General features: G+C 43.7%; 1 protein-coding gene across 4 annotated transcripts in view; it reads left to right on the top strand.

Moving 5' to 3' along the window:
• The window catches only part of LOC119794296 (E3 ubiquitin-protein ligase RNF123), a 65,815-nt gene that overhangs the window by 13,993 nt on the left and 25,086 nt on the right, over positions 1-26,736 (top strand). For all 4 annotated transcript variants that reach the window (XM_038301781.1, XM_038301778.1, XM_038301780.1 and 1 more), the window contains exons 13-36: positions 1,273-1,398; positions 2,819-2,911; positions 2,990-3,063; positions 3,172-3,289; positions 3,703-3,802; positions 3,906-3,967; positions 4,242-4,313; positions 4,491-4,611; positions 7,127-7,228; positions 8,638-8,738; positions 8,915-9,107; positions 9,195-9,340; positions 11,538-11,621; positions 12,228-12,335; positions 12,409-12,586; positions 13,468-13,542; positions 14,666-14,753; positions 14,980-15,067; positions 15,258-15,342; positions 17,659-17,798; positions 18,005-18,061; positions 18,170-18,301; positions 18,408-18,483; positions 19,793-19,877. In XM_038301781.1, coding sequence (XP_038157709.1) covers positions 1,273-1,398; positions 2,819-2,911; positions 2,990-3,063; positions 3,172-3,289; positions 3,703-3,802; positions 3,906-3,967; positions 4,242-4,313; positions 4,491-4,611; positions 7,127-7,228; positions 8,638-8,738; positions 8,915-9,107; positions 9,195-9,340; positions 11,538-11,621; positions 12,228-12,335; positions 12,409-12,586; positions 13,468-13,542; positions 14,666-14,753; positions 14,980-15,067; positions 15,258-15,342; positions 17,659-17,798; positions 18,005-18,061; positions 18,170-18,301; positions 18,408-18,483; positions 19,793-19,877 — 2,504 coding nt within the window. The remainder of the gene's footprint in view (positions 1-1,272; positions 1,399-2,818; positions 2,912-2,989; positions 3,064-3,171; positions 3,290-3,702; positions 3,803-3,905; positions 3,968-4,241; positions 4,314-4,490; positions 4,612-7,126; positions 7,229-8,637; positions 8,739-8,914; positions 9,108-9,194; positions 9,341-11,537; positions 11,622-12,227; positions 12,336-12,408; positions 12,587-13,467; positions 13,543-14,665; positions 14,754-14,979; positions 15,068-15,257; positions 15,343-17,658; positions 17,799-18,004; positions 18,062-18,169; positions 18,302-18,407; positions 18,484-19,792; positions 19,878-26,736) is intronic.

Genomic DNA, 26,736 nt, shown 5'->3' on the forward strand with positions numbered 1-26,736 from the left:
CCGCCCAGAGGCTGCTGTTGAATTAAGTTTTCAGGGAGAAAAATAGAGCGGGAGCAAAACTGAGTATGATTGTGCTTTATTCATGTATTTATTACAAAGTATTAATCAAACCCATCAAAGTCATCATCCTCTGTTTCTGAATTAAACAGCTGCGCTAAATCAGACATGCCAGTTTCCCATTCTTCGCTGTCAGAGTCACTTTCCGTGCAGCGCGGCTCCTCAGAAATAATGCCGGCTTTTGCAAAAGCTTGAACAACAGAGCCAGCAGACACGTTAGTCCAAGCATCAACAATCCATCCGCAAACGGTGGCGTAACTTGCCCGGCGCTGCCTTCCACTTATCCTGAAACTGTGGTCTCCGTCTGTCATCCATCGCTCCCACGCCGCTCGCAGCCTTACTTTGAACGGCCGCTTCACACCGATGTCGAGCGGTTGAAGCTCCTTTGTCAGACCCCCGGGATAACGGCGAGCACAGCGTTCATTTGATTCACCATGTTTTTCACATCAGCTGTGAGATGGGCACGCATGGAGTCACATATTAACAGCGATGGTGATGAGTGGAAAAAAAACACACCTGGTCTCCTTACATTCAGCCACTCTTTCATCATCTCCTCAATGGGGTGGTCTCAAAAGTCGCAGTTACAACACACATAGGGCGCACCGCACCATTGGGCGCACCGCACATTTTGAGGGGAAAAAAAGACGTTTAAGTGCGCCTTATAGTCGTGAAAATACGGTATATTTACATCTGACTTTGTAACCCAGGGAGAGGTCAGTGGAAGCTTTGATCATGTGGGAAGGCAAGGACTTTAGAAGTCTTTTTTTGATGGGGAAACAGACCAGAGTTTGTCTCCTCTAGTCTGACGGCTGCTGAGAGGACCCAACATACTCTTGAAATGGAGCGCATTTTAGCGCACATTTAATTCAGTTTAATGACCACATTTTTTAAGTCAAACAATACTTATTTGACCAATTATTTTCTAAAATTTACAGTGGACGTTTAGCCTACCTAGTATTCAGTGAGAATGTCTGTCTGTCCTGAAAAATATACAAACAATTGTGTTTCAAAGATGTGGTAGCTTTTATTTTTTTATGCTAAAATATAGAAATTCCTCCTCAGAGGAAGCAGCAGCAGGAACCCCTGCCAAAGTCACATTTCTAATTGTCAGCAGTGGAAGATGCAGATGCTGCTGAGATTGTGGAGAACAGCACCAACCTGCAGGCGGCGCTGCAGAGGTTTCCCTCTGATGTAAACAGTGTGTTTTCTCCACAGTGTAAGGTCTACCTGGTGGAGGATGTTCTGATGAACTTCCTGCTGGGGATCCTGGAAGGAGGAGGATCTGTGGATGAACATCCGCTCATCCAGCAGCTGCTGGACCTCTTTTGGCTGCTAATGGAGGCGAGTATGAAGCTGTCTGAATGGAGCACCATTCTAAACCTTTACCAGACCTGATGGGTTGTTCTGTCAATGAAATAATAAGCACCTCTACCAAACCGTTTGAAATGTGATCAGACCATCACTGAGATCATAATACAGTTAAAGCTGGTTTATCACTATAGATGTGTTTTATCTGTGTGGCCTTGGTTTACATCAAACTAAGATTAAATCCAGTTTCAATGAAGCAGAATCTTAGAAATTCCAGAGACAGGAGCATGTGTGAAGCTCCTACTGGAGGTTAGTGTTTTTATTATGGAAATATTGCAGAAAGAACAAACTTCTAGATGAGGGTTGTCCAAAGTTGATCCTGTCCTCCATTATTCCATTGATGGCTCATCGACAACTGAACTGAGCTGTAGTCGCATCTAAGGCTACGTTCACACTGCAGCCTGAAGTGACCCAATTCCGATTTTTTTGCCCATATGTGACCTGTATCTGATCTTTTTATGACAGTCTGAACGACACAGATTGGATTTTTTCAAATGCGACCCAGGCCACTTGGATATGTGGTCCTGAATCCGATACGTATCTGATCTTTTCAAATGCGACCTGTGTCTGTACGGCCAGGTCGCATTCATCCGCCCTACACGTCATTGATACTTGACAAATGTTACTAAAAACGTTACTAATCTGCGTCCTACTAAGCGGAGGCGGGAAAAACTAACAACCATGGCGGAAGATAACACAGAGAGCAGTCAATGGAGAGAAAGTGAGGTTGCTGACTTACGGACGTTGCTATTACTGCTCCACAAAACGCCATTGCAAGAAATCTGGCTCTCTTTCTTTTTGATCTTCTTAAAAAGATTTCGTTCGTAATGTGCCTGCTCCTGTTGGAGAAGAACTTAAAGAACGCAATATACGCTGCGGTATTACGAGTCATGTTTACTTCCGCAAACACTGAGGACGCTTGCTACATGTGACGTCATCGCGTCCTCGAGTGCGCATGCGGGACACTTCGGTTGAACGCTTTCAGTTCACACAGTAGATCACATACAAGTCGCATATACTTGGAAGTGTGAACGGACACGCAAAAAAATCCGATTTCACAAAAAAATCGGAATTGAGCATTAAGGCCTGCAGTGTGAACGTAGCCTAAGATGTGCAGGACACCCTCCCCCAGAAAACCCAGGTTAAACGTCCCATGTTACAGTAGGAGCTTCCTAGTACAGGCTGTGAATGCTTAAATTAATGTTTTTTCTGTCTGTAATAAATCTGAAATGCTCTAAAAAAAAATGTCAACTTTTAGATGACGGAGTACATTTAGAATAAGGCTAAACGTTTAGAGCTGTGAAAACTTCCTGGATGGACTTTAGGTCCGTCCTCTGATTGTTCCTTGAGGTTGTGAGGAACTGAAAACTTGACTGTTCCTCTTTGTCTGCAGGACCACGAGGTAAACGAGTGTCTAAAGCAGCTCATGATGTCTCTTCTGAGGGCGTACCGTTTCTCTCCCATCATCCCAGACCTGGGCTTCCAGGTATGCCTCCCTTCCTGCTAACCCGTCACCAGGATGAACTCCCCTCCACAGATCAGATCCTGTCTGTCTCTGTTCCAGATCCACTATCTGCGCCTGACCACGGCCATCTTGCGTCATGAGAAGTCCAGGAAGTACCTGCTCAACAATGTCCTATATCCTTTCGCTGTAATCGCTGTCTGATCTTAGGTTGTTTTCAGGACCAGCAGCTGATTGGTCCACAGAGTTTGGGTCACACTCCTGGTTTCCTTAACAAAGCTTACGTTTGATGTTCTACGTTCTGTGGTCTTCTTCTACATTAAGACTCCTCTGAGGGTTAAGGAGGCGGGGCTGGAGGAGCTCATCCCGACCACCTGGTGGCCCACACACTTCGATAAAGAGGTAAACAGAACCCCTGAAGATCTGCAGAACCAGTCTGATGACCAGTGGGAGAGTCTGCTTAAAGCTTAAGAACTTCTACAGGTTTTTATGTTATGAGTTCAGGGTTCAATTGAGTGAAAATGGGTGAAATATGAGACTAAAACCATTTTTTTTAACACACAAGCAGAGATTGAAAACACTTGAAGATATAAGACAGACCTGGACATAGAAACGTAGTATTTAGAGTGTACATAAGGTTCAGCTGTGCCGGTCCAGTCTAGAAATGGGCTGATGGTGTGTTTGATTGTGGGGATACTCAGATGCCAATCTGAACTGAATAAGAACTAATCTTTCTCAGATAGTGTCGGTTTCCTTTAACAAAATTCAAGGAAATGTTCTGCAAACACAGACTGAGCTGAATTTCCCTCCTGCAGGGTAAAGATGAACGAGAGCCCACAGACGAGAGTTCAGACGAGCGTCTGAGGCGCCGAGCATACGAGAGAGGCTGCCAGAGGCTGAAGAAGAGGATCGAAGGTCTGCTTGTTTTCTGGTGATTTACCTTTTGGAAGATGCTGTCTGCTCCTGCAGATTCTCCCTCATATTCCTTTGGATGAACTTCTCCTATGCTATTCTTCAGTGGTGGAGGACCTGCAGGTCCAGATCCTCAAGCTGCTGCTCAACAATAAAGATAAAACGACGGTAATGATAAAAAAAGAGTGATAATGGTTTAATTTGTCAAAGCTTTCGCTGTTGAGGTTTATCATCTGCTAGTTCTTTATCATGGAGCAATGCTACTGAAACGATAGCTGTGTTGGACCCACCTTTGGTGGTATTTGAATGGAAACCATTTAAGTTTAAATTGATGATCTTTGATGCAGAGGCTTTGTAGGACGCCCAGGAATGATCAGAGCAGGTTGATGTTCTGCTCCACCCTCTCAGCTCTAACTGAAACATCTTTCTCCATCTCCTCCAGGGTGAAGCTTCTCGTTACATTTTCCTTAACAAGTTCAGGAAGTTCCTGCAGGAAAACGCCAGCAACCGAGGGGTAAGAACCATCAGAGAAGCATCAGCATAACATCAATCATACTGTTTATTTAACTGAGTCCTATCTGATGAAGTTGGTCAGTGTGGATTGAGGATGTGTTTCAGCTTTAAAGGTGTTTACTGATGGGCTTTTGGCAGAACAGTAACCATCATGATGATCCAATTTGTGTCTGAGCAGCATCCCACAGCTCTGTGCCCTCCGGAGTACATGGTGTGTTTCCTGCACCGCCTCATCACCGCCGTGAGGAGCTGCTGGGATGAAGGCAACAGGAAGAGCCCCAGCAGCCTCAGCAGTGAAGGTGGGATCTTATCATCATCATCATCATCATCTGCTGCATCCTTAGTGATGAAGGAGGTTTCAAACATAATCACTCTGTCTGCTAGATATGAAACACCTGGAACAGCTGATAATAGAAGTTTCTCTGCTGAGGTTTAAAGGCTGCAGCGATGGATGGAGGCTGTTCCTCTGAGTTTAATTGTTCCTGGGGCGTACTGACCTTGAAATTCATGTTTTCTAAAGATTGAGCAGCTGGATCGTCTAATTGTCAGGAGTTTCTTTGGTTGCATCGAGTGTATTGATGCCTGCAGTAGGGCTTCAACTACCAATTATTTTGCAAAAGGATTAACTTGTTGATTATTTTTAGATTAATCAATAAATAGTCGAATAGCGAAAGAAGAGTTTTTTTAATTTGAGGAGATCTGTTGAGAGTTTTTTTTATCTTAAAAGGAAAATGTTTAAATATTTTGGTATAATGGCTGTGCTAAATGGGTCACTCTGTCACCTACAGGCATGTTTTATAATCTCTATATTCCAGGTAACGGTTAATCGATTACTAAAGTATTTGACGTTTATTTCAATAATCGATTAATCATGATTAATCCAATTAATTATTTTTCAGCCCTAGCCGGCAGCACCCTGAACAGCATAATCATAAAAGTAACAATGAGCTAAAATTTGATTTACTTCGACTCCTCTTGGACCACATGGTGGTGCTGTGTCCTCATGAGCTTTAGCATCTCTACAGTTTGAGAAAATCTGAGGATCTTGAAGAGCTGCTGCCTGTGATCCGTCCTTTAAACACTAATAACTTTGAGTGATTTGCAGATGAAGTTCATTAGAGCCATGTTAACAGTTAATTTGACCATCACTTGGTTGTTAATTATTTCTGTACGCTGGCTGTCGATGATTAGTCTGTGCCGGAGTGGTCGGTAATTAGACCCTTACCTGTGTTTCTCTTTAATTTACCCGTACCTGGAATTCTAATTGATTATCTCCTTACTTGAGTCGTGATTAATTTCTCTGTACCTTGATCTTTCATTATTTAGGTCCTTACCCAGGTTTTCATTATATGTGCAGTGCCTCGCTCTTTATTAATTAGGGCTCTACCTGGGTTGTCTTTCTTTAGGTCTTTATCTACCTGTTTTGTAATTTGGTTTTGAATATTTTTTAGCAATTATAATGGAAAATCATAATGACCAAAATCCCCCACAATTTGTAGATATTTAGGGTTTGAAAAAGGCATTTTTAATTATTGCACCAGCAGCAAAACTTTCAACAGTTAAGTTCTGTTGTGGTCTTGTTTGTTTACCACTAGCAAATGTTGATAATCACAGTTTATATCTGCAATTGGCAGCTAATAAATATTAATAAAGATAGCAATAACTATCACTGTATTACCAAACCATAGACTTAAAAGGCGTGTGTGAGTGCTTACTTTTAGAGACAGTAGATCAGTCTCGACGGACCGTTATGCTCTAAAAAAAGTCACCGTTACGCTGAAAATCAGGACGATGCACTCATCTTTATAAGCATAATGGATCTTTGTCATCTGGGCTTCCTCCTCAGCTCATCAGCACAGATGCTAAATAAGTCGCTGAGACTTTTAGAATCAAAATTGACCTTTAAATGAGCGTAACATCCGTGGTAAATGTGTTTTTAAACACATTTATTTGCATATATACATAAGGAAAGAGCTGTCGGAACATGAACTCCAACCGACACACCGCTCACCGAGGAGGTTGAACATGCTGCAGCCCCAACAGCAGAGAGGAAGCTTTAAAAAAAACAAGAAAAAAAGAAAAAACTGCAGTATTGTCATCTAATATATACAAAAATGCTGTAGAAACATCCCTACTGGCCACAGCAGGGAAGCAAAGAAGAACAAAGGAGTTGGTCTGACTTGGCTAGCCTGGGGTCTGCTGAAAGTTTTCTGATTAACACACTTTAAACAATCAAAGCAACATTTAGCAGAAAGTTCAAAGCAAGAGCTTTAAACTTTAAACATGCACAAGGCTACAGCTAAAATAGCTTCCTGCCAGACATTGGAGAAATGCTAAATTAGACCATTTTATTTTGTTTCTGGGTCAGGAACCAACTGGATTTCAGCCTTACTGGTCTGAGCGGTTCCAGTAATAGAGCAGTGATGGGTAGAAAAACAGGAAGGAATGCAACGTCTCCTTTGGAGATTCTCTTTCTTCGGATGTCAGGCTGTTGCACTGATCCAAAGACCTTTGTGCTAAATGTTCATGCATACGGATTATAAAGCTAAGCTGATCCAGAAAAAGCTTCATCCACTGGATCAGTAGAGATCAAACACTGTGATTAAGGCTGGATGAGGCCTTCTTATTAGCAACGTTAATGCAATAGTGTCCGGTGGCGTTGTGAGTCTTTTATTACTGTTTTGAAGTCAGAGCTACAACGATTAGATGTGTAGTTGCAGTTTCTTCCAGTCAGTGTTTATCATTAGCTTTCTGTTCCATCTCTGATGTCTCTATTTCCTATCTTATCAGTCTGTCTCTCTTCTATCTCTACAGATGCCTACGTCCCCCCGCAGCTCTTCTACAATGGGAAGGTCGACTACTTTGACCTGCAAAGACTGGGGGGGCTCCTTTCTCACCTGAAGAAAACCCTTAAAGGTGAGACAATCGTTCATAGAATAAATTAGAGTAAAACTTTATTGATTTCACAATGGAGAAATTCCCTTATGACATTGGCTCTTATAAAAAAACAAAAGGTTCACAAAGGAGGAAAAGGTGCTTGAAGCACATAGAGTGCATCCAGATATATACAGTGAATGGTAAAAAATAAAAGATATTTAAGATGACTAATATATACAGAATCTTATGTACAGTAAAGTGGTGGCAGGTAAAGTACGGTTTCTGGTTTGTTAAATAGGGAATAGTATAAGTTATTGCAGTGTTATTACACCAGGTTATAGCGTAGTGGCATTGTTGAGTCTGATGGCAGCAGCGATGAATGACCTGTGGTAGCGCATCTTTTTACACACGCGGGTTTATAATTCTGTTACTATATGAGCTGAACAGCTCCTCTACAGTCTGGTGCAGGGGGTGAAAGGTGTTGTCCATGATGGATGTACGAGGGGCTTTCAATAAGTAATGCCCCTGACCCACTTCCAGATGTTTGATCGACCTGAAATTTTCCATGTGAAATTATCTCTATAGATTAAATAGCAAATCACATCTCTGAACTGTTGTGGTTTCTGACTTACAGGTGTTCAAACTGAGTCAGGTCTGTTTTTTTTGCATTCAAAAGACGCACACAACGGGAGACTTTTCATCAAATGAAAGTAACTTATAGTGATAATGTCCCATAATATAACCTTGTAAAACATTTTGCAAGGTCATATAACGGGCATCATCACCATGAGTTACTTTAATTTAATCAAAAGTCTCCCTTGGTGTGAGTCCTTTTAAATAGAATAAGCGGATCACTGCTCAACACTCAACAGGCTGCATTTCAGACTTTACTCAATTCAGACACCTGTTAGTCAGAAACCACAAATAGTTCAGAGCTGTAATTTGCTACTTAATCTATAGAGATTTAAATAACCTCACATTCAAAATTTCAGCTGGATCAAACATCTGGAAGTGGGTCAGGGGCATTACTTATTGAACGCCCCTCGTAAGCTTGGACAACACCCTCCTCATATAAGGAGCGATTGTGCTCTCATTCGTCCTTATCATTGCAGTTAGATTAAAAACTGGGACTTTTTAAACTGGTTAAACTGGTTTCTTTTCAGCAGAACAACCCCTGTTAGAAGTTTCTGCTGAGCTCAGTTATAATTCACCATACAGAGGGTCTCCACCATGAAAATGTGTAGAAGAGGATGATAGTATTTTTTGAACCATCGGCTTTTGATGTTGTCAACCTTCATAGATGCTATGATGGTCTTCATCAGGAGGCCTGGACCTCTTTCCTTCGCTGCTCACACTGATGATCAGATTTAGATGGAGATCTGACCCCATTCAGGGTGCTGCCGCCTCCTCTTCCACTTTCCCTGATGAATGCGTTTTATGTTTTCCAGATGACCTTTCCAGTAAGGCCAACATCGTCATCGATCCTGCAGAGATCCAAGCCGCTTCCATGGACGACCTGGATGAAGACGAGGAGAGCGGGGCTGCTCAGGTCTGGAGGATTAGCTCTGATTCAGGGGCGTGGCTTGAAACCAATTGACCCAACAGAACAATAGAGGCTGGTTTAGAACTATTAGATATACCAGCAAGCATCAGATAGGGAGGAGAAGGACCCAACCTGTCCTGTTCTGTCCTCTCCTGACCACTTCTCCTCTGTTCTCCTTTCAGAGGCCATTCGGAGCAGCAGCAATGGGCGGAGCTTTAGCCAGGCCCAGCTGGTTGAGTTCTCCCACTCTGGGCCGGGCCAACCGGTTCCTGAGCACGGCCGCGGTCAGCCTGATGACCCCCAGACGGCCGCTGTCTCAACCAGATAAGGTCAAGGTCCGGACCTTGGCTGTGGAGCAGCGTACCGAGGAGGACAGTGAGTGATGCCTGGTCTCTGGACCCCTTGGGTTCTGCTGTTGTCTAGGTTCAACTTCCTTCTTCCTGTCTCCTCTCTGCCATGCAGTCGAAGGGAGCCACGGAAACGACGGCCTGTTGCTGGGGCGACCGCAGGAGGAGCCAGATCAGCCAATCACAGACAAGTCTCTGCTTGAGATCATCGACGGTATTGTGATGATGTACAACCTGAGCGTTCATCAACAGCTGGGGAAGGTCAGTCATGTGACTGCTGCTGTTACTGAAGCCGTGCCACCATGCAGCAGCAGCCATCTTGGTGCATTACTGATCTATTATAGAGGGTATAGAGAGTTTTACACAGAAATAAAGATTTGAGATGAAATGGATCTAATGAGGCTGTTAAAAGGAAATACCCTCCATATTTCTCTTCAATGATGTAGTATTCATTTAATCATCCTGAGTTGTATTACAGCGTTATCTGCAGAGCCTATTCAATAAATAGATTATCCCCCTATGTCTGCTTCTTATCTTGTGCATTTGCACAGGATAACTGCAGCCTGATTGAATCACAAACGGAAGAAAATGATCCTTAACTCGCAGTGCAGTGATGTCATCCACCTGTGACAGGTCCTAATAATTGTGGGACTTTGCCACATTTTTTACCTTCTGTCCACACATTAATGCAACATCCTGCCTCAAATATTGAAAAGTAAGATAAAAGTAAGATAAAAATTAATCAATGGGTTGTTTTCTCAAATGTAAAGAACAGAGCTCTACTTACTACCACAGAGTTATGTCGGCTCTCAATCAAGAAACCCAGTGCACTCCATATTATGATCGTCCCCTAATTTCTGACCAGATTTAAAAGATTCCTATTCGCAGTGATTAATTATCACAGAGCCTTAGAGTTCAGATAAATGTAGAAAGTAAAGACATTTACTTTTCTAATTGCTGACATGGCTGATTGGGACAGGATTAACAACACAGACAATCTCTGCAATTTTTACTGATTCAATGTGATCCCTAGTTAAAATGAATCCAGTGTGAGGAGAGCTTATTCTACATCAGCATCAGTTAAATCAACAAATGTATGTAAACATGTTTTATTTATAAATGAGAAAACAGCTTTTTATTGAATCTGAAAGATTTAGATTGTTTATTTATTTAGAAAATGTTAAAGGTACACTATGCAACCGGTGTTGATTTTCCAGTGAGGCTCCCTCCAGAGGGCGAAAGTAAAAGTGCACTGTCGTAAATATGCACAGCTGTTCTCCTGGTTTCTCCGTCAAGCCAGGCGCGGTTGTTTTGAGCTTAGCAGCGAATGACTAACGCTGCGTTCACACTGGACGTAGCTGGCGCGACAGAAGCAGCGAGTTTACATGCAAAGTCAATGGTTGACGCGCGTCAAGGCGCAGCAAAAGGTCCCGCGGCGCGTTTTGAGCAGCAGGCGCAGCACGTCTGAGCAGCTGAAGCAGCGCGTCGGGTGCGTTTAACGCAGGGAGAGAGACACAGCGCTGATGATCTCTCCTCTTAAACAGTTTATTGACGCCTAAATTAACTTAAAATGCAGAAATCTGCCGGCAGAATATGCAGTTTGGATTATTTAGATGAAAAACACCTACCAGCTGCCGCGGTGAACCGCTGCTGATGAAGGGATCCATACCGTTGGCGCCCCGCTGGTATGTGGGGGTCTGAGCGGCTCCGACAGAAAAAATATTGAAGGCAGGATAATAATCTGAATGAACTGACTGCACTGATTACGTTTTCAGGTGTATTTTCTAACTTAAACACATATTAAAACTACTTTATTCCCACTGATCACAGCAAATATAGCTGCAAGGCAGAGAAAGGATAGTGAAGCTCCGCCCAACGCGCCTCAGACACACTTTTACAGCCAGAGCAGCAAAGCTGCTTCAGCCGCGCGTCAGAACTAACTGGTACAAGCAGCAAAAATGAAGCAGCAGACGCGATTTTGCTGCTTTTGCTGCGTGAACGTAGCATAACTGCACAAAGATTGCCACTGTGCTAGCAACGAGAATGCTTTTAACTGGGGGCGTGTAGCAGTTCTCGCCGTAAAGCAAGACTGACTCTCACGAGACTTCTGATCCTGTGGGTGCGGGTCGGTGCTCCTGCAGTTGCAAGTGCAGTATTTCCCCTACAGACCACCAGGGCGGCCGAGAAAACCTTTGTTCAACCTGAAATGACTCATTTAGTCATCCATAACGTTATGGAACACATTAATTAACTGAAAAATGTTGCATAGTGTCCCTTTAAGAAATTATCTAAAATAAGTCTATGATTGGTTTACATTTACAAGCACTGATCAGCTGCAGCTCCATTAGAGGCTCCTGGTGCGGGATGTTGGGTCAGCCAGAAGGAATGTGCTCTCAAACAGCATCAGAACCTGCTGCTCCAGATCTGTCATGATTAAACGTGTTCCTGTTCCTGGCAGATGGTGGTGGTGGCAGACGAGGTCCATGAATACGCCGTGGCTCTGAAGGACACGGAGGAGAAGATCGCTCGCTGTCCTGCTCGGGTGAGGACAGAATCGGAGCTTTTCTGCCTGCTGATGCTGTAGGTTTTTGTAGTTTTGCCTGCTGTCCGGCTCCTACAGGGGGCAGCAGAGAGCAACAGACGCAGAGCGGAACATTAGATCTTCCAGTGTTGATGGGGAGGAACTCTGAGCTGGGTCAGAACCACAGTGACAGCCCACCAGAACACTTCTCTGACTGGATAGAGCCAATAATTAAAACTTTAGACATCTGAACCAACAAATCTAAGTTAAATTAAATTATAAAATAATGTTTTTTCTTTTAGTGCAGAATTTTCCCCCCCTCTTCAGCTTAATCACAGCAAAATTGTAGAAACTCGTTAAATAATCTGACATCATCACCTTCTTCTGCCTAACGAGGTGCAGTTCAGGTTCTGATGTGAAAGTTCCTCCTTTTAAATTAAATATGTTTTCTTTGGAGATAATTTTTTGTTTCAGGCGCTGAAAGATCCAAACAAATGTTTTTTTTAACAGAACCCTCCCTTAATTCAGTAGAACATTAACATTGGTTTTGTTTGAAGTATTCTGTAGGTTCAGTTCTGATGGTTGTGTTTGAATCCAGCCAGTGACTCTGGGTTGTGTTTATTTCAGCGTGCTGACATCCTGGACGAGCTCCAGAAGAGTCAAAATGTTTTTGCAGAGAAGCTGAACCACCTGAGCCGCAGATTGGCCTGGATCAACGCCACCATCTACTCCAAGGTGCTTCACCGTCTGCAGAACGTGCTGGTATGTATCTGACCCATTTGAAATTCTAACTCCTGCCTGTGTTCAGGAGAAAATGCTGGACGTCTATTGGCTGCTTTGTGTTTGCATCCGGACCATCGAGCACGCCGACGCCACCGGTACGTTGTTCGCCTTCACTCCAGAGTTCTACCTCAACGTGGCCATGAACACATACAGCGCCCTCAAGAACTACTTCAGCCCTGCTAACGGCATGGAGGAGCTGCCAGGTAACTGATGGACTACAAAAAGATCTAGAAACAAGTAAAAATATCCTAAATTAGGTGTTTTTACCCTTAACTTGAGAAGGTAAGTAGGATTTTTTGCCAATGAAATGAGTATTTTTACTCTTGAAATAAGATAATTAGATAGTATGCAATTGAAATAGACAATGCAGTTGTTCTTATTTTAAATGTTAATTATATTTAAATGGTTCTATTGGCAAAGGGTCTCACATCCCTCCTCAATTAAAGAAAAACAATGCATTTATATTAACAAAAATTACTCTTTTAGGTTTTTTTTCATGGGAATGCATCTTTCACTTTTGTTCAGCGTTCCAAAAAAAAATAAATAAAGATCAGAAATAAATTGATACGGTGACGTCATGAAAGGTGTTTGCTCCTATTTGATAACAAATGAATTCCCTGTACTGTCAAAGGCAATATTTAATCATATATCTCACCTTAGTTGACTTTAGGCTTATAAGGCGTAGAAAAAGAGGAAATAGCCCAGAGGACATCTGGGCTCAGAGGGTCAAACATTCATGCTCAGCTGCGTGAGATCCTGTCGACTGAAGGTTCTCAGAAGCTGAGTGAAACCATCACTTTAATCACAGTTGGGGCTGCAACAAACCATTATTTAATTTAGATTAGCCGGTTGATTATTTTTTGATTAATTGTTGATTAAGATATAAAATTGCTTCCTCTCTTTTCCAAATTTGAGCTACTGGATGGATGAGCAAATGCTTTGAAAGTTAAATATTGACTTTCATCCGATGTTTGGAGGGAGATATAGTTACAAAGTGCTCAAAAACATTGTAGAGTTTACTTCATTTCCCAGACAACTGTACCATCTCTCTCTCTGTCACACAACGTTTAATTTTCTCCATCAGGCTATGAAGAAACGCTGACTCAGCTCGCCGCCATCCTCGCCAAGCACTTTGCGGACCCGCGCATCGTTGGAACAGGTAACAGTACACACCCAACAGGGTTGCCCAGCTTAGAGAGAGAGATTGATGACGACCAGGTATAGTTAAAGGATAAAGTTCCCTGAAATTAAATCAACAAATGGATTTGCTGCTTTTAACCCCGTAACCTCAGGAGGTTTTTTATGATTTGCAATCATCACCAAAGTCCTCAGGTTTTCAACCCATTGATTCTGATCCAAGAACCCCTGAATGGGTAAAGGTCAAAGTTATTCATACACTGAATAAAGTTGGAGGTGGATTCATCTAAACACCCCTGCTCCCTGCAGACTTTATAGCAACATGAAGCCCTCACAATAATTGATTTCAAAACAAAGGTGCTATTGAATAAATAACCACAAGCATGCTTAGTGTGAGGGTTTGCCTTCGAATCATTGAGTCGATGCATTCAACTGGTTTTCCTTAGATAGAAAACTTTGAATCAATTTGACTGGATGATCTGGTGAACTGGAAAGTGCCTTGAGATGACATGTGTTGTGAATTGGGGCTGTATAAATGAACTCAACTGAATTGAATTACGATCACTTAGATCTAAGTTAGCGCTTTCATAAAAAAAAAATAATGATAGCAACATTAGACCAGTTAGGGTCAGTTTTCTTGAGGTTTTGTTCAGATCAGTTGGGAGGCTACAGGTTCTGTTGTGACTCGGTTTGTTCGGTTCTTCAGAGGATTCTCTGTGACCAAAACTAGATGTTTATCAGCTGTAGCAACACGCTGATTGTTGTTTCTCAGGAAATCCATCGATCTGCCTGCAGCCGTCCAGCAGCTTCTTATTGGGACAATTAAAACGGGGGATGCGTTTAGGCTCCTCTGTAAAATCCTGGAAACACGTAGTTCTTAGCCTGTTTTAATCATCAGACTAAAATAAAAATATTCTCCTTTTACCTGACTTATTTATGAGGAAAAAAATTAATATTTTATTCTTAAAAGGAAGAAGAAGGTTCCATTCTTGCTGTAGCTGCCACTCAGATGTTCACTAAAGCTAAGCTGTTATCCACACAGCAGGGGGCGCTGCAGGGATAGATTGTTACTGTGGGGGGATTGCGATGTTTATCCGACTACTTGATGGTGGATCTCCTTCACTAAAGTGTCCCTGTTTCCTCAGATATCAAAGATTCCCTGATGCAGGCGTTGGCCAGCTACGTCTGTTACCCACAATCCCTCAGGGCGGTGGAGCGGATCCCAGAGGAGCAGTGAGTCTTGAGATTTATCTTAGTTAATCTGGAACCAGGATCAGAACCTGATGCGCTGATGTTGATCCAAAAGGCAAAATCCTTAATAGTTTAGCTGAGGAGGACCAAGATGGCATTTAATGAGGGAATCCTCCTCCCCTCATGTAAAACCATAACATTATGAAAACACTTCTAATGAAAATATAAAGGTACAGGTGTGCAGAAGGTTTTTTCTTTCTGGTTTCAGGCGAGTGGCCATGATGAGGAACCTTCTGGCTCCATATGAGCAGAGGCCCTGGGCTCAGACCAATTGGATCTTGGTCAGACTTTGGAGGGTGAGTACCAAAACACAAGCAAATTCTTATCTAACTAGGTAGATAGGAGCATCTGTCTGCTTTTGTATTACCAAGCCCAGATCTGAACTGGTGTTTTTATGGAAGAACTAGAACTCAGTGTCAGGTTCTCCTCAGGTGTTCCTCCTCTGCTGATGTCTCTTAACAGCTGCTCTTCCTCCTCTCCTGTCAGGGTTGTGGGTTTGGCTACAGGTACACCCGTCTGCCTCACCTGCTGAAGACCAAACCTGAGGACGCCAACCTGCCCAGCCTGCAGAGTAGGTTCTGGTGTGACTGTGTCTGCGCTATTTATGGTTAACTAATCCAGAAGCAATGTCTGTGAGTAGGAACCAGAACTAGACGAAAATAAAGAGATAAACATGGTCAATTTTTCCTCCCGTTTGCCCTAAATCTGTCTCCCCTGGAACTTCATTCGGAGCCTGAGATTGCAGGAGCAGAGTTTAACCAATGAAATAATAATCAGCTGAAGATGCGATAAAACAGGAGGCCTCATCAGTCTGTCCGAGGAGATAAACATCAAAGGAAAGGCAGAAATCACTCATTCTCCACAGCATTAACTTCTTCTCTCGGCATGTTGGGGCATTTTTATGGTTTTTGATCCAGTTTCTGCTCCTTTGATGGATTTCCATAAATAAAACTGTCCATCCGTCTCCGGCAGGTTTATTTTTACTGCAGCTCCGATTTACAGCTTCACTCATTCCCTGTGTGTGTGTGTGTGTGTGTGTGTGTGTGTGTGTGTGTGTGTGTGTGTGTGTCTGTGTGTGTGTGTGTGTGTGTTCCAGAGTCTCTGTGTTGTAGAGATGAAATAGTTTATTTCCGGAGGCAGAACATCACCAGAGAAACATCAGGTTCTTCCAGTAAAAACTTTTTTCTGGATTTCTCACATCTTAGATTTTATTTTTTGGCAGAATCATAGGTTCAGGTTCTGTTTCTGCTCCCCTACCCAGAATCCTTGGACCTCCCCCTTCTGTTCATTTTATGTTCTGTTTGAAGGAATCTGTCTCTTGTTTTCATGCATGCTCTCTGACCTCCATCCATGTCTTCTCTGCATGCCTGTCAGGAGATCTGTCCATTGCTAGCTTCCAGAGTAAGTTCTGTTGTTTTCTGCGTGCTGTTGGTGCTGTCCATCATGCTTAGTGCTGGCTCAGCAGTTAGTGCCTCTGCTGCATTTTCTGCAGCAGGAAGCATTTGCTTCCAACTGATCAATAATCGCTGCTGCTCAGCTCCATGTTCTGTCATCCAAGGTGAGCTGACCCAGAGAAGGTCTTGTAATCGCACCAATCTTTCAATCATTCTGAGTCCCAGAAGAATTAATCTACACCGTGAATGTTAGCGGTGCAGAAACGGGTGAGACAAACTGTCCAGACCTGGTGAAAAAATCACCTGCAGGTTTATTACAGTCCGATCAGATGCATCTCTGCTTTTAATCTGCAGTGTGGATTAACATATCTGATCCAGTTAGATCAGGGGTTGGGAATCTAAACTGTTCAAAGAGTCATATTTGACCAAAAAAAGAAATCTTTCTGGAGATGCAAAAATGTAAGACTTATATAATCCCCATATGGCAACACTGGCTCTATTAGCCCACTATTTAAAAAAAAGATTATGTAAGCTTAAATAAATAATAAGCATTCATGATTAAATGTTTATCCTGGAGCATATGTCACATCATGGGAGTACTGTGCTGTATGATATCTAGTGATTTTTGTTTAAATTCCATTGCAATATTTATATATTAGTTTTCTTTTTGCATTCATGATATCATAGAAACACAATAAGGAGATCAGATTTTTGGTGTTATTTTTATTTTGAAGATTTGGGGGAAAAAATGGAAGAAAGTTCACACACCTGCATAAGAGCCCTACCTGTTTGATTATGCTTGCAACAAAACTAGCAGCTGTAGTGAAGTTTTCAGATGCAATCCACTTCTTAAATGTATCTTTGGTGCTCCTGTAATTTATCCAGAAGTTCTGCAATTGCAATTTTTCTCTCAATCCCAGCTTGGTGGTTGGTTGCAAATTTAATATGAATGCCTTTCTAAATTACTCTTTTTATTACTTGACAACTTCTTGTTACAAAGCAAACATGCAGGCAATCCCTCCTCACTGGTAAAGAAAGCAAAAAAGATTGTTCTCATCAGCCATCTTCCTTTTTTGCCAGTTTGTTTACAACAGCCACCTGCCTGACACTGTGTTGCAGGCTATGGCGTAAATCTTCACTGAGAGAAAGTTTTAGATTTATTATACAAATTTTTACAGCATTGGAAAATATAATGAATGTTTGTTTGACCTCCTGCTCACCATATTAAAACAAACAAACAAAAATCTGTCTTTTTTTGACGATTCTGTGGTGGTGATGATGATGATGATGGATCTTCATAGCTGGAGTTCTTCCTCTGGTTTCTGTCTTTCTGATCAATCATGAGCTTTAATGAGCGTGATGCCACCAGGTTGTTTGACCTCAGTAGACCCAAAACCCAGTGGAACCCATTAGAACATCTTTAGGAGGCTGTTCTTTGTCTGTCCCTCTGAGACCCCTCTCTGATTGTGCTTCCTTTCCTGGTTCCGGTCCAGAACCGTGCCCGTCGTTGCTGCTGCAGAGACACATGGCGGAGCTACTGAGCATGGACAAAGACATGGCCGCCTCTTTTCTCAACAGCGTCCTGAACCAGCTCAACTGGGCCTTCTCTGAGTTCATCGGTATGATCCAGGAGGTAAGCTTGGAGCAGAACCAGAACCAGCAGTCGGATCACAATAAGAGCCAACGACATCCCTTAGTGTTGAGCTGAGAACAATGACAGAACAATAACACCACAGGCTGAGGAAGGGTTCTGTAAATTCAGTCCAGTTGGTCCGGTTCTGATGTGAAAGTAAAATACCAGATCTGATGATTTCTTCCTTCTGTTTGGTTCTGGTCCAGATCCAGCAGGCTGCAGAGCGTCCAGAGAGAAACTATGTGGACACTCGTCAGCTGAAGGTAATCACACCAACTGCTGCTTCAGAGAGCTTCGGTTTGGGTTCTGGTTCTGTGTGTAGACGTAACCGTGTGCCAAAGTTCTGACCCGGGATGTGAATCTGGGCTCAGGTGTGTGCAACCTGCTTCGACCTGTCTGTCAGCCTGCTGAGGGTTCTGGAGATGACGGTCACCTTGGTCCCAGAGATCTTTCTGGACTGGTCCCGCCCGTCAGCAGAGCTGCTTTTGAGACGGCTTGCTCAGGTGAGACCCGGTCCGTCCAGACTTGCACGGACGTTCTGGAGAAATATCCATCAGAACCAGGTTGTTTAAGCTGTGCTGTGTTGTTCCGGTTCTGTTCTGTCTGCAGCTGCTGAACCAGGTTCTGAATAGAGTGACGGCTGAGAAGAACCTGTTTGATCGGGTCGTTAACCTCAGGCTGCCAGGTAAACCCGCCTCCCCCTGCTGCACACTGCTGCTCAGCTTTAAGGGCATCGCTGAACCGAACAGAACGTTTTGTTCTGTTTCAGTCTCTCCGTCAGTTGGTTTAAATCTCTTTCTCTAATCATTTGACTCTTTGCCAGTTTCTGAGTAAACGCCAAACAGGATGGCTGTTTCACCTTTTTATTTTAGTGCTCTGGCCTCCTTCCAGTGGGAGTTCCCTGTTCATCTAAATGCTTGTTTGTTTATGTACATTTACTTCTGTCTGACCGTATCCAGGCGGTATTTGAACCATGGCAGGGTTCCCACCAGTTAATGTTCCGCACACCGTTGTCAAAAGTTAATCTGTATTTACAGGGGGACAGTTTTTTTTTTACATTAGCTCCTTGATTTTACGTTATTACATCATGCTCTAGTCACCCATTTTAGTTCTGTAATTTGGAGCAGTTCTGAAGATATTCTGTTATATCCAAGTAACGTCTTCCTATGGGCAACGAGTGTAAGACACAGACTAAACAGTTCATAATTTATTCTTTATGGTACGCCAGCATTCATAACATGTAGGCGAATCACTGTCCCCCAGACATCCGCGGTTATATTTTTTATATTTAGATATTTTTTTAAACAAAGCGGAGCGTGTATGACGTCATCCACGTGCTGGACTGGAGTCCGGGCCACAGGCGGCTACGCTCTACCTCTTCTATTCATTCGGTGAGCTAATCTGAATCGTTCCATTTCCAGAGCGAGATCATCTGTGGTAGTAGCACTAGACATCTTCCAGGCATGTGAGTAAAACTAGCAGCAGTTCAGCGGACAGGATGAATGAATGGTAGCTGTCGCGCACGGATACATATCGTATCATATATGATAACATATCAGGACATTTTTTGTATTGCAACACTGATTCCATTACTCACCTCATTATTTGAACCTCCGGTAAGCGCTATAAAAATGTATTTCATTGACAGTTAGTCATACTTTTTTAGGTCTGGGGATTTAGGTGTGCTTCATAGTTTCTAACTGACTCAAACTTGAGTTGAGTCACTTGTATGCATGGAACCGTATACTCCCACCAGCACACAGAGTGTGCAACCTTTGAAGTCAGAGGTAGAGTGGCTGTAGGGTCAGAAACATCCAAACTGGCCAATGGTCAGAGTTGGCTCCACTTGCAGAGTTAAGGTGTGCTTTGGCAGAGCTTGGAGCAGCAGACGGGAGCCTCATCTGCTGCTGCCTCCACCCTGACCTGGACTCGGTTGGTCTAGATGCTCCTCAGTTATGCTGTTACTGTGCTTACATCCTCTCTATTTGTTGCAGGTCTGGAGAGTGTGGACCACTACCCGATCCTAGTGGCAGTGACAGGAATCCTGGTCCGGATCCTGGTGGATGGAGACAAACAGGGGTAGGTCTGGGCCTCCATTATCAGTAACTGTTAGAACCAGATTCAAAGAGCTGGAATGGTGATAGAGTGGAGGAAAGCAACTAATCAGCTGGTTTGCTGCTTGTGATGATCTGTCTGTCAGTGAATACATGGACCCGAGCTCTAGTTAGGGGAGTGGCAGCCTAGTGGTTAGGGCATAGAGCTTGGAATCCTGAGGTTCTGAGTTTGAGCCCCACTCCCACAGACTGCCACTCTGGGTCCCTGAGCAAAGACCCTTAACCCAACACTGCTCCCCGGGCACCGCACAATGGCAGCCCACTGCTCCCCAAGAGGATGGGTTAAATGCAGAGAGTTTATTTCATTGCTCTGTACTTGTTACGGTGTTATGACAATAAAAAAAGGTAGTTCTTTAGTTCTGTTCGGTTTCATGTTTGTGAGTTTCAAGATCATGGTTTTTGTCTGAGGGCTGCTCAGTGCTGCAGTGGGTAGCATTGCTGCCCTGCAGCAAGAAAGTTCTGGGTTCGATCCCCTGCCTGGGAGTTTGCATGTTCTCTGTGGTTTGACTCCAGGTACTCCAGCTTCCTCCCACAGTCCAAAAACATGACTGTTAGGTTAATTGGCTTCTCTAAATCCTCCTTAGGTGTGAGTGTGTGTGAATGGTTGTTTGTCCTTTTGTCTCTTTATTGCCCTGCGATAGACTGGCGACCTGTCCAGGGTTTACCCCGCCTCTTGCACATAGACTGCTTGAGTTAGGCTCCAACACCCCTCGTGACCCCAGCTGGGATAAAGCGTGACAGAAAAATGGATGGAATGAATGGGTTTTTAACTGACAGAACCTCCGCAGAATGTGGTGCCACCTCTTGTTGGACTTTGGACCGAACCGTTCCTCATGTCATGGAGACTTAGAAATGTTTTTAGACTGAGCTCCATCTCTGCTGTTTAATGTTCACCACAAGCTGAAAACCTGAGTCACTGGTTGCTTTGGAAATTCTCTCTTTTTGTTCAGTCGTTGAGGGGCAGAAGCAGAGAAAACGGTGTTAAAGCAGGTCTGGATCTGTCAGCCTCATGTACGTGCTTCTGTGTCTGCAGTGATTTCTTTGAGTCCTGACAGTTTAAACAGAATCTTCAGGTCCATTTTCTCCAGAATCAATCAGAGGTCTGGGAAATCTGGGAGTCTTCTATTAAAGGCTGTTTCTGACTATTTTACCAGGTCGAAACCATTATTATCACAAAACTCTATAGTTTTTTGGGGAAAAATCTGTAAAACAAAACAGCCAATCTAAACTGTGATTGATGAAAATCTGGAAAATGGATCAAAAGAATAACAGGGTCAGGTACAGTCCTACTTTCTTTGACCTTCATTGACTTGAAATTATGTTTCTGATGTAAATGATGTCTGTGATGTAGAGTTTTTAGATCTCTTCTATAAATCCGGTGTTATAAGGACTGATGTTTCTTTTGATCCGACCCGAATAACAATAAGTGAAATGTCCTTCAGGAATAAAAACAAATATAAAGTTGAATTTGTTCAGCATAGAGCTCAGTAGGATGTTTCTTAAAACCAAGCCAACAGCAGTGGGACTGCTACCGATCTGTGCTCAGTCAGCAGAGCTCATCAGTATCAACAGAGTCTTTCAGCAACACTTCATTTAGCTGTAATTATCACGTCTCTTCCTGCAGCCACTGAGGCCCAACGCTTCAACAGCCCATTACACCATGAAGGTCTGCTGAAGGTTCAGGAGCAGAGGGATAATCTGGTTAGAATAAGTCATTGTTGCTCTGGTTCTGCAGAAACCGCCCGTAAAGGATGCTCTCATACTTCCTCTCTATCTCTATTTAGTTTAGACTTTCAACCAGCACTGTGGATTATACATATCTTGTCATTTAACATTTAGCTTTAGATTCTCGCTGAAAATCAGCATGACGACCTTAAAGATCCCAAAATACACTGCCCCTTGTCTTTACACATCCCCAGTCTGTCTGCAGTGCCCCGGTCACTTAACTGGACAGTTGGAGTCCTTCCAGCTGTCCCAGCATTTTGTGCACAATCAGAACCTGAACACCTCACACATGAATTATTGTTATAGCCTACCAAACATTTTGTCCTTGCTGTCTTTGCCATTGCATGATTGCACATGCTGACACAGCGACGATGACAATGAGAGGAGAAGTTGTTGCAGCTGTTTCATATTTACAGAGGTGCCCTTAAACACACCTCAGTGACTCACTGGGGCTCCATCAGAGGGCTCCTCTACACCGACCTACTCAGGCTGAGGCTCTAAAGTATTACTGTCGGGTCTCTGCTTAAAAATAGTTTGTCTTTTTCTGGCTCTGAGCAGAACCGACCTAAACTCCATTTGACAGATGGAGAAATAACTTCATCAATCATCAGAACCAAAATGAGACTCTGGGCTGTTAGCTGTGGATGGATCACCTATCTGTGATGACTGCAGGAGCCAAACTCATATGATGTCTGTGTGGAAAAAGGTGAATTAGACCAGGAAACATTGGTAAAGTGCTCTCTGGATGTGGGTTTCTCAATCTGTGTGAATTGTAGCAGACTCCACCCTGCAAACCGTGAGAAAAAGTGGCTGACTAGCTCAGGTGGTAAGTCACCCGTCCTGCAAACAGGAAGCCTGGATTTGTACCCCAGCTGGGGGCAATGAACTGCCAGTGTAGGTCCTTAGGCAAGACCCTTCATGCTAATGCCTGCTTTGGGGAGTGGCCTTCTAGTGGTTAGAGCATAGAGCTTGGGATCCTGAGGTTCTGAGTTCAAGCCCCACTCCCACAGACTGCCACTCTGGGTCCCTGACCAAGACCCTTAAACCCACACTGCTCCCCGGGCACCACACAATGGCAGCCCACTGCTCCCCAAGGGGATGGGTTAAATGCAGAGAGTTAATTTCGTTGGTCTCTACTTGTGACAGTGCAACGACAATAAAAGCTAGGAAAAAAATGTGAAGGTTTCAGGTCGGCTCTGCATTTAATATCAAGACAGCCGTCCTGTCCTCCATCCAGGAGTAGTGCAGTGATAGGGACTGGAAATGCATCTAACATCTCTGTAGACCCCACACATCCTGGCCAGAGGCTGGTAAGACCTTTGCCCGCATGGTGGTTCTAGAGAGCGCCAGACAAAGCGACTCGGACAGTTTCTGACCCGAGGCCGACCCAGATCCAAACTGTACCTTACTGTCTTCCTCTTTGGTAAAAACATATTTATATATGTTTAACCAAATATTAATTAATATAAATGAAAAGCTTGAACTTGTAAAATGACAGAGAACGAATTTGCACTTTAGGGTCTAAAGAAAGTTCTTGGTAGAGCCTATTTTCAGAGGTTATATGTATTTTTCTTAGACGTGTGTTTATCCCATGCAGACGTGTAGGCAGTAGAAGACTGATGGCTGTCAGCTCTGACTCACTGTTGATTCTATCAGCTTCATGTCTGCAGCTCTGACAGCCAGCAGCTCCAGTCTGAGTGTTTCTCTAAATGTCAGACTGCTCCTTTAAGGTGCTGATGTGTTTAGGGAGGAGATCTGATCCCATTATGAAGCCAGCTTTCAGTGCGTTGGAGAGCTGGAGGTCAGCCGGGGTTAAAGTCTTCAGCTGTCAGTAAAACATCGCCTCTGTTGAACTCTGAGGAGCTACAATCTGATGTCCATCTTCTTCACTGCTCTTTGCCATCAGTCTGTCTGCTCATGTTTAAAATGTTTCACCAGACCTGGTGGAAACGGTTCCTTCTTATCAGGTGCTGAACTTCAACCCATCCCAGCAGTTCTGTTTGATTCTAATGCTACACATGTGTTTGCAATGATCCGTTTCAGAACCTCTTGTCTTGGAGAATGAGCTCTTCTTAGCCCAGCTGGTATTTTGTAGGTTAGATCTGGTGTGAGTGTGCCTAGCAATGAAGCATTAGGATTGGTCACGAAGAGCTTCCCCTGAACGCGGACACAAGGCATCTGTGATCGCTTGTCAGTCAGACTGGTTTCCCCAGTTGCTTCCCTGAAGCGTTGGTCACTGGAGGTTTCTCTAAATTCCCAAGCTAGTTTATTTTTCACGCTTGATGCTTCAACTCCACGTCAATTTGGAGTGGATCGAATGTTCCAGGCAGGAAGTCAGTTGATGAAAAGCAAAGTGGATCCATTGGACTTTCAAAGTTAAACACTACATGCATTTTACTCTGAAACCCAAATTGAGTTGAGCTGCGGGTCGAGGGCAGAGCCACCAGAGAATCTCCCTTCATACGACACCATAAACCACAAAATTTTTATTCTGGAGGTGGAAAATTTTACAAAGGAAAAGGCAAAGGCCTTTTTATTGTCAAAGCCTGAATCGGAGGTCTTCAACAGGGGGTCTGCGACCCCTAGGGGGTCCACATAGGTACTGTATGGGGGTCACAAGGGTTTTGGATGATTATCCTTTTTTTTAATATTCCCCCCTGGAATTTTTTCAATTAATGAAATGTCTTTAAATTCCCATTAACATGAATTCAACGCACTGAAGTAAACAGATAAGTGGAGGCAGAAGATGTCTTTTAGTCATCAATGCTCACATTCAGCGACACAGGGGAGCTCTTTCAATCTGGGCACCATTTCATTCACAACACCTGTGCCATCAACCAGGAATCAGAATCAGAAATACTTTAATAATCTCAGGGCGAAATTACTTTAATTACATGAAACAATCTGTAAAGGAGTGACTATAGGACCAGTTTGATAGAACACATTTTCTTACAATATATATAATCAGGGGGTCCCCGCTTCATCTCTCCATCAGTTTGAGGGTCCTTGGCCTGGAAAACGTTGAAGACCCCTGGCCTAAATGTATACTACTACCACCTCCTTGAGTAATCAGAGTCAAGCCGCTCCGAGGCCCTTGAATAGATTGCTCTGCAGAAACGGCGGCCCGTTCAGTGGAACGTCGGGGTTGGATGTACAGCTGCTTCAACCAGGATGTCACCAGAAAAGAACGCTGCTCCAGTCCATCCTCACTCTACAGAATCCAGAACCTGGACAGATCTGCTTATGGAGGTCACGTTTAGAGAGAAGGAGCACCAAGTGGTTCAGTCAAACAGAACTTCGGTTGGAGAGAAGCAGAGAGGATCATTAAAGTTTCATTAAAGCTGCAGAAGTCAGTTTTTAAATGAAAGAGTTTCTCCTTCCATCAGATGTCTTCCTTTGCTGTCTGATCCGACAGGCTTCTTTCCAGATTGACTTGATATTCAGAGTGGATTCATCTGTCTGACTCTGTCCTCATCAGGACTGATAACAGAGCCCCCCACCCCCTGCTGTGAGACAAATCAATGGAGCTAATTATGATCCATCAGCTGCGGCTCGGAGAGCTGAGAGCTGCTCACCACCTCCCACAGATCAGATTCGGCTCCGGGATAATTAGTTTAGCAGCTTCACAGAATCAGAAGCCACTTTCACAGCAGGTTGGCTTTTTCCATCACAGCCGCGTTGTTTTCAGGACGTAGACCCATCCCGCTGTGGAGGACCTCTGGATCCTGCTGACGGGATCTGAGTCAGAACTGCAGGAGGATCACCACCTGGTCCTGATACTAAAGTAAAGTTATACTTTAAGATGGCTGGATGCTGGCTGAGGTTCTTTTAGAACTCCTCTTCTGGTTCTGCTGAACTGTAGTCCCTGACATGAATGACTAGAGCTGTTACTGTGTCCTGAGGTGTAAAAAAGGTTCAGGTTCTGGACCTCTAAAACGGTTCTAGTGCTGTAGAACAGCTGAGGGAACAGCGTTGCACACTGCCTGTCAGCTGGATTTAAGCCCGGCACAAACGGTGCGATTTTTGTTGGTATTTGAGGCCATTTTTCCAGTCGTGCGACAAGTTTGGGGCGACTCTTGGTCAAATCGTTTCTGACCTGATCAGAAATTTGCGGCCGCAAGAAAACATAACCTGTTTGTTTTTTTTGGTCATCTTGTGATTGAATAAAACATCAACACACATCACACATCCCTCTAAAGGCCAACAAGGAACAGAACAAATACTTCAACAACTAACTTACAAATATAATACAAATTTGGAGATAGGAGGCTTGTGATTGGCTGAAACGGAAACGTGTGTTGGTTTTACCTAGTGACAAATCAAATCTTTAAACTCCTCTCTGCTTCTACCGGATCCTGCGGCTCTACACTGCAGGTTCCAGAACCTTCAGAATCCTGTTTATGCTCCAGTTTAGAACACAGATCACTGTTAAATCACCCTGACATGTCCCTCTGCAACATGTCTCTATAATAGCTTGCCTGTTGTCATGACAATGTAGTCATGTGACTTTTTAAGCATTGGTAAATGTCTCTATGGCTGTTCTCGGCAGGTCCGACCCGGAAAGAACCCGACACATTTCCCCATTTTTTTTTTTTTTGTCTCATCTCAACTTGTTTATTAGGAGAGATCATCATGCTCGTATTTCAGCGGAACCTTTTATAACCTGGACCACTTTAAACCAGCTGGTGACTCATCAAATCTGAACCTATTCTCCCAGCATGCACTGCTCTCACCATTATACTCCCCAGAACCCCCTAGTGCCTGCTCTGACTCTGTGATGGTGCTGCCATCATGCAAACTGTGATGAAGACTCCGAGGTCCGTCTGTCCTGTTGCTCCTCCTTCATCAGACCATCAGGATCATCTTCTGCTCCTCTCCGTGGGTCGGTCAGGCATTGTGGGGAACGTGTCTGTGATTTTTCCCACATGCATGACGGTCAGCCGTCCTCTTCAGGGATCAGTTTCAGGAAACCATGCAGAGCAAAGGTCCGAAGATCAGGCTGGAGGAGGAGGAGGAGATGGGAAGAGGAAGGCTCAGGGGAGGAGAGGCTCAGATGGCTGGGACGAGTAGGGAGGAATGGAGGAATAGGGGTGAGATGG

The sequence above is a fragment of the Cyprinodon tularosa genome, unplaced genomic scaffold, assembly GCF_016077235.1.
Source record: "Cyprinodon tularosa strain WSP-4 unplaced genomic scaffold, ASM1607723v1 ctg474, whole genome shotgun sequence".
Taxonomy (NCBI): Eukaryota; Metazoa; Chordata; class Actinopteri; order Cyprinodontiformes; family Cyprinodontidae; genus Cyprinodon; species Cyprinodon tularosa.